Source organism: Zonotrichia albicollis, chromosome 1, assembly GCF_047830755.1.
Source record: "Zonotrichia albicollis isolate bZonAlb1 chromosome 1, bZonAlb1.hap1, whole genome shotgun sequence".
Lineage (NCBI taxonomy): Eukaryota > Metazoa > Chordata > Aves > Passeriformes > Passerellidae > Zonotrichia > Zonotrichia albicollis.
Window position 1 is genome coordinate 70,518,024 of NC_133819.1, and position 7,622 is coordinate 70,525,645.

Sequence of the window (7,622 nt, forward strand, 5' to 3'; positions counted from 1 at the left end):
TTATGTGAACAAGGAGAACAACACAAAGAGTTTTCAACCCATCCTTAAAGGGAATCAGTGAAGATAAATGCCATGTTGTCAGTTAAACTGCTAGATGTAGTATTCCAGATTCTTAAAATATATTTGAATTAGGAGATTAGTGTTCAGGTATTTAGAGCATCAAAAAGAATGGAGAAAAAGAAAATCTCTCTGTAGTCTTGCACCTGAACATTACTTGAAATACCACTCAGGAGAGCAGTCTATGGGCTCTTCCTTCCAAAGAGTCTTCAGGCGCTGGCTCCAGGCAGCCAGCATCTCCTTCCTCTTCTCCTCAGAGACATTCTCTGGAGCATAACAGATGTGAGGTTCAAGCACTTTGACACCACAGAAGTGCATGATTCCATGCTGGATGCAAAACAAACAAAAAAAAAAAAGAGAAATGAATGCCTCAGGAAATATTTCCTCTTACTTTCATTTGAAGAACATGCAAGATTCAAGTCTGTTCTGTTTCTTTGACCCAATATCAGTCAGGTTCTCTACACCTGTGCATTTATCAGGAGAAGGGAAGTAAATTGCTGTTAAACACGTAGGTTTGTCCTCTGTGGATGCTGTATGCTGTTCAATTTGCAAGGATAAGGGACAGTCTAAAGTTCTAAGTAGTACAAACTAAATTGTTTGGTTTGAACCTCCTCATATTGTTCCTGAACTGCAGTGTGTTTCATATCTACTTCCATGTTGGTTACTTGGATTTTTTTTTTTTTTTGCTTGGTTTGTTTTGGTTTTAAGCTTTTGTCTCTGGCTTAGCCATATGATCCTATATAAAGGCTAGTGCCTGTGGAAGTTCAGCTTGCCATTTTCTCTCTGTGTGTTTCTGAATTCAGAGTTGTTTCATGTTTTTGCCACATTTACTTGTGAGCTGTGCAGCTGGACAGCTCCTCAGGGGTGAGGAGCTGGTAACTGCAGTAGGGAGGAGATCATGGCATCCTTCACGAATTGGGTGACCATGGGGAAGAGAAATCCTGCATGCTAGGGCTAAAGGAAATCCTGTAACAGCAGAGACACTGGAAAAGCTGACAGCAAAAGCTTTACACAGATTGCAAACTGGAGGAAGGGGGACAAAACAACTTTAAAACTCTGGACTTTTGAAGTAATCTCAAGATTTTAGAGCCCAGTTTATAACCTGCAGATGCTTGGAACAGGCGACTTAATTATTTCTTATTATGTTTTGTATAAAATAATCACTAAAAAAATTGTTGATAAATAGCTGGAATAGTAAAATTAAAGCAAACAGTAACCAATAATTCATATATTGTACCTGCATGGGCCATAGGAGATAGCGAATATCACCCCTGATTGCATACTTCTCTTTGCTTCCTCCCGTAGTGAAAGAAAACAAGGATAATTTGTCCTAGAATTAGGAAAGTGGTGCTTGAGTTAGACGTGTTTATATAAGAGTAGCTGTATACTTCCAAAGATATTTAGGGGCACCTGGACAGCATGAATTTCTAGAGGAGGGGGTGTCCATTTCCTTCCCAGATGTTCCAAGGACTGGCAGTTCTGTCATACAATGCCATACAATTACATCAATGGACTGAGTGTCTATGCTTTGGGCAGAGAGTGGTTAAAAAGAAAACCAATTACGTGTCTGACACCCTTGTGTGGAGGAGGGCTGACCCTTTTTCTTCCTTATGCAACATTTGGAAAACTATACCTGGAAATCCCTCTGTTAATGTGAAAATCTCTATTCCTGTGCTCTCTCACTGCAGAAATTTTTTTGCTTAAGTCTCCCTTCAAACTTGAGCTTGTTTAACCACCATGTTTCTTCTGCTCCTGTGATTATGGTATTAGCCATGTGCTCAGCTTCTCTCATCTCAGCTTTAGCTTCTGAAATCAAGCTAACGTTTTTCCAGTGCAGTATCCCAAATGTCCTGAGACTGTCCATCTGAAGCTGTGATCATTGGGGATTATGCCTATTTCTGTTAGCAAGGCAGCCATTTCTGAAACAAAGAAACTGAAATGTTTGAAAATGTTAAGAACATCAGAACTAAAGAGATTAACATGCAGTGAAATATGTGTGAAACTAATATTGATTGCTTTTTGATGCTGCATTTGTTACCAAATAAGATCTGTCAGAGATAGTGGGCCAGAATTTTCCAGGGATATTCTCAGTGCTTTGGGGAACCAAAAATGTATGATTTGACACCTAGAGATACTGCTCTTGCCAAATTAGTAGCTACAGACAGGAAAAGGGTCAAAGTAGACAGTTGTGACAGAGGCTCATACTCTGAGTATTTCAGATCTTTGATTAAGTTTTATAGTTCAACTACAACCTTTGACACCTAAAACCAGAACAGGACTTTGACACCTAGTGTATTGGTCATTACAGATAAGAAGAGTCCTATAGTGGTGGGAAGAGAATAATTATTGGAAATGAACTATTTTAAAATTTTTGCAAGCTGTATGCTACCACAGTACACTCTGATACTCCTAATAAATTATAAACCCCACACAGCAGGCCAATAAAGATCTCTAGGAGATGGCATAAATATTTAGGAAATGCTGCAGTCCCCTTATTTTCTTACCTTCCAGACAGTGTGAAGAACCCAGAAAATAACTCAGCATGTTACCAAACCAATATTTCAGAGCAGTGAAAAGTCAGAGCTCTAAGCAACTACGATGGAAAAGAATGAACAAGCCCCCATAGAACATGGTGCAAGCCTTGACCTTAATAAAAAAATTCCAAAAACATACCTGGAGCAAGCCACCATCATAAGCCTTTGACAAATCGTAAGCAAAGCCTTGGACCAAGACTCTGTCCATCCAGCCCTTCAGGATTGCAGGCATGTTGAACCAAAACAAGGGAAACTAGGCAAAGAGAAAATTACCTGGTTAGCACAGAGAGTCTGGGCCACCCTTAGGCCTGGTTTACAGGACTAATCCTGTCCTCTGAACCTGCTCAGATCCTGTATGTACCTTCTCCAGCTCTCTGGCAGTAGAGGCAGTAACTGTGCCTGGCAAAAGAAGCTGAAGTGCTTTCTGTTTGTGGTAACCTCAGGGCCAGACCTGAGCATCTACAGCACACCAACACTGTGGTGCATGTGAGGCCTTCCATTCAGAATAAAGATGGAAAAGGATGAAGTAGGAGGGTGCCATTGAATTCAGATTTAAGACTGTACAGAATCATGTCTCCTATGGCTGAAATGCAAAAGAATCAAAAATCTTATTAGCTGGATTGACATCTGGTGATCAGCTCTGATCTGACAGTCTGGTGACAAATCCAGGGGATCATAGGAAAGACTTCTTTTCAAACCCTGCTGACATCATAACCCCAAATCCAATACTGAGAAGAAAAAGACTTCTTTAAGATTTGGACCTTTGATTTCTAGATTTTCCAGTTAGCCCATGGGATTGCATCCAAAGCTGTCATATCCATGGCATGAATGGGTTCTTTCTTATACTTGGCTGCATCACTACCTCTAAACCTTTGTACACACTGCACACAGAGGAAGAAATTCTATAAACATGTAACGACATGTGGCTTAATGGTGAAATGATGAAAACAAAATGGAAACTAGGCAACCACCACAGTAACTACAAGTGATGAATTTAGTCTGTAGCAAATTTTAAATTCCTTCATGATGTCCTTAGGAGGCTTTTTAAATTTCTTTTTTATTTTCTCCACCAGAACACACTCAACTCTTCATAGCATTTTACACATGGAAAGTAGAAGGCAACCACTTCCTTCAGGGGATGTCTTAAGGTTTTTATCTGGGAAGTGATAGTCTGAAAATGACAATGACTTACAGTGAAATGCTTAATTGAGATATGGCCCCGTCCTAAATTTAATCAAACCTTGGAGAGAAGAACATAGAAAGAGATGTCTAAGCCAACAGGGACACAAAGAAATGTAAGGCTACTACTTCCCTTCACAGTACTTTGGGATTTCTAGACACTGGGAACAGAGCTGGCAGAGTGGAGAATAGAGATGGGTTGTAAAGCTCTGTCATCAATTGCCAGTAGTGCTTCTGCAAACCAGCAACAAATGAGAACAGTCTACTTGGGAAAACCCAATTCCCTGACTTCACTGGCTACTCCAGCTCCTTGACCAGGAAATAATCCTTCCCCTGCTTTCTGCCAGCCTGCTGACATCCATGGTCACATATGTCTTTGTGCATCCATCAGGAAGTTTGGCCCAGTGTTGGGGAGCTCCTGGCATTGCTGTTGTTTCAACCTGCATCATTGTGCTACTCAGTTACTGGATTTGCTGGAATAATGACCCAGCTAATTGTACTACTGATCTGTAGTTTTTACTGTACCATTACCTAAAGTCAGCATCACAACTGAATTCTGTTTAAAATAATGACCTGGAAAATCAGCAGGTCTGCTTCCTGCACTTTCTTCTGCTCTTCAACCAGGTCTTTGGACAAAGCTCCTCTCTTGTAAGCTTCCCAGGTTTCCACACCATAATTGAAGGCTTCTGAGTTGTGCAGGTGACCTGTGGGTAGAAATGATCAGTCATTCCTTGCCCCCTATGCAGTATCAGTGCCAGGTAAGAGCTGAGTGCAGGCTGCCATTTGCAGTTCTGAACTGGTTTACTGCTTTCCATTTTTCCTACGTTCTTGTCTTTGCTGGATATTCAGCACCATCCCAGCTGATGGTCACTTGATTTTTAAAAAGGAGAGGAATGTAGGGTCTCAGAGTTCTGAAGCTTCACCTTCCTGTAGCAACACAGGAGGTGCAATATGAGGACCTAAGCTCGCCTCAGGACTCTGGGAATGCAGGTGGAAGATTTAAGAGAATGTTGGGAATTGTTCTGCCTCTGCCTTAGGACTTCCTGTGGCCATCCTGCACTTGTAAGCACTATGGAGCTGCTGTCCAGCCTCTAAAACTGGGAAATTCACCAGAGGATGGGCAACCAGTACTGGCCAGCTCTACTGACTCCATGAGCAGGTCATCATCTCTAGCAGAAGACAGGGGCAGTTGTAGCCTCGTGAACTCAACTCTAGCAAGCCCCAGAGTGGTATCTGAAGGCATTTCCTCTCCATGAGAAATGGACTTTAGAGGCTGATTATGGACACGTGCTAATGTGTTTCTTCCTCTCACTAGTCTCACTGTGGTACAAAGGTCATGTTCAGGAGTGGCCCTGTAGAAATGCAGATGCCTGGTCATGAATAAGTTTCTCATTAATGAAAGAAGTTTCTCATTAATCTCTTGATGATCTGAGGGCTGGAGCACCTCTCCTATCAAGACAGACTGAGAGTTGGGGTTGTTCAGCATGGGGAAAATTTCAGGGAGACTTTTCAGCCTTCTGATACCTGACAGGGGCCTTACAAGTCACTGTTTTTTGAGAGAGGAATATTTTGGCTGGGCTCACCAACAATGTCATTCCTTGTTGCTCTGGGCTCAAACTGCATGGCGTACAAATCTGACACGGTGACGCTGCAGCCCTGCTTGGTCAGCTCTTCCACAGCAATCTTCAGCAAAGATCCATTGAAGGACTTGGGCTCTTGGTGTGCATAGACTATCAGGACTTTTTTACCTGGAGGCAGAAAGAAAACCAGGAGACCATTTGGAATCTAGGAGGCAGGTGCAGAACAGCTGGTAGAGTTGGGGCTTGTTCCTGGCTCTTTCTGTAGTGTCTTTTCCCAAGGACACAGAAGCAGTGAAAGCAGAGTGGCAGTGGCAGCATTTGACTCCTGCTCAGCAGCAGCACTGAGTGACTCCTGAGGCACTGATTGCTGCCTGTGCCCAGCCCAGCAGTTCTGTGCTACACTGGGCTTTCCTAGGCGGAACTCAGTGCACAGAGGGGTTGTTCCATAGCAGGTCACACTTCCCTCCATCAGTAAACACTTTTCCTCCTAATGACTCAACAAGGAAATACTTTCTATGCTGTAGCAGTTGTTTATAGTTAACTAGAGAGCAAAATTTATAGCGCCTTTTGAAAGTGACAGGGTCTGCAAAACATGCAGCTCCTGTTTCCTGATTGCCAAGGCAAAAATTCAGGCATCTCCTGATGTCCGTTTCTCTGGTGCACAGCGTCAGCCCGGAGTAACACCTTCCAAGTGACAGGCAAGTTTATGGTGTCACAGAAAACTAGTAGCAACTGAACTGAACATTTAATGAAACAACAGCTCATTTTCAATGTAAATGTTAAGGGGTAATTATTTGGCGAGGGTGCACAGTGTCCATGAAATACAAGCTATGCAAAAAAGACCATTCAAACTTGAGGATTGAAATGCCATCATAAATTCAACGTGTGTACAAACTTTTTAAATCTTTGTCTATATGTTATTCTGGAATATAAGAAGCAGTCATGTCTTTGCTGTTCCTACCAGCTCCCAGCAAACAGGGAGCTCTAGGGAGTGCCTGGAGATGGACAAGCTCCTCAAAGTGCTAAGTTTGATTCTGCAAAGCTGCCAGATTTCTTCCCTTTTGATAGAGATGAGGGTGCTTAGGCAGAGTGTTTACAGAGACTGGTGTTTTGCAAGGCATCTCTTACTGAGGTAATTTCAGTCGTCTGGAAAAGTAAGACCTCAGTGTCCCAACTTAACACTGCTGGGGCACCATCCCTGAGGTGCCCAGCGGCCACCCTGGAGCGAGCAGCATTTTCATCCGGATTTGCTCTTACCTGCCATTGCTGGGGAGCTTCACTCTTGATAATCGGGTACTGCCTGAGAACTCAAGTGAGAGAATTGCTGGTGAGAAACATCAGGACCAGGAGCGGGGAGAATCGCTGTGTTTACCCCGCCGCTCCCGGTCCCGTGCCGCCCTCTGGAGAGCGGCTCCAGAGCGGCCCCAGCGCCAGCCCGGCTGCCCTTACCTGCTCCTCGGGGCCCGGAGCACACCTGCGGCGGGGCTGGGAGCGGCCCTTCATAAAATCACTGAATATCCGGAGCTGGAAGGCACCCACAAGGATCACCGAGTCCAACTCTTCCGGGCGGCCCGGCCCTAGGGCAGCGCCAGCGAGGGGCGGGATCGGGATCGGCGCCGCCCGCAGCCACGGGTCCGGCTTCTTTTCCCTCTGAATCTGGTTTCATTTGACACCCCACAGTTGTAGCTCTTGTACTGTGAGCGGCAGCGAAGGGTCAGTCCGTGCTCTTCTCCCCTGTCCGCTGGTGATTTTGTGGACTTGCAGCGTGTGCCGGCCGAACCACCCCTTTCCTGGACTGTTCTTCGGGAGCGATCTGTTTTCCAAAACCGCTCTGTACTTTCAATCCTTCCCAGTGCTCTTCTCTGCCCCTGTATCATTTCTTGAAGCAAGGGAACCAGCTCTATGCATAGTTTTCACACTGTGGACCTGCCTTGCATATACCCAATAGTCTGATGATTTTCTGCTCTGTGGTGCATATAATTCCTGATGTAAAATTTGTACTTTTTTGACTGCTATGGAGCATTGAGCTGGTGAGTGTGTGAAATTATCTGTCATAATTAGAAAAATTTACTCCTGTGTGGTGATAGTCAGCTCAAAGCCCTTTATTTTAAAAGTGAACCCAATCTAGTTGTTTTGTCTTCCATAAGCATCTCTTAAGGTTCACAGGGAGTAAAAATAACTTTCACTTGTCTAACCTCCTGAGCAGCATTCAGAGCACTGTGCTTAGTTCTCATAGAGGTTAGAAACAACCCTTATGCTCTATGAACGACTT

General features: G+C 43.9%; 1 protein-coding gene across 2 annotated transcripts; it reads right to left on the bottom strand.

The window, feature by feature from the left end:
* Positions 1-203: 203 nt before the first annotated feature.
* Positions 204-6,926, bottom strand: LOC141729654 (ribosyldihydronicotinamide dehydrogenase [quinone]-like). 2 transcript variants are annotated; one of them, XM_074544470.1, is made up of 7 exons: positions 6,800-6,911; positions 6,608-6,650; positions 5,354-5,518; positions 4,344-4,474; positions 2,731-2,844; positions 1,295-1,387; positions 204-384 (listed from the first exon to the last, which is right to left on the bottom strand). In XM_074544470.1, the coding sequence occupies exons 2-7, from the start codon at positions 6,612-6,614 to the stop codon at positions 211-213; spliced, it is 684 nt and encodes a 227-aa protein (XP_074400571.1). In that variant the 5' UTR covers positions 6,615-6,650; positions 6,800-6,911; the 3' UTR covers positions 204-210. The 2 variants fall into 2 exon arrangements, with proteins under 2 accessions (XP_074400571.1, XP_074400578.1); XM_074544477.1 differs by lacking the exon at positions 6,608-6,650 and having other exon boundaries at positions 6,800-6,926.
* Positions 6,927-7,622: the final 696 nt, after the last annotated feature.

Excerpts from the sequence above, each read along its gene's own strand:
- LOC141729654 (XM_074544470.1), bottom strand. Across the intron at positions 2,845-4,343 it reads CAGACCTGCTGATTTTCCAG|TTTCCCTTGTTTTGGTTCAA; the intron begins GTCATTATTTTA and ends CTCTTTGCCTAG. Across the intron at positions 1,388-2,730 it reads ATGATGGTGGCTTGCTCCAG|GACAAATTATCCTTGTTTTC; the intron begins GTATGTTTTTGG and ends TCCTAATTCTAG.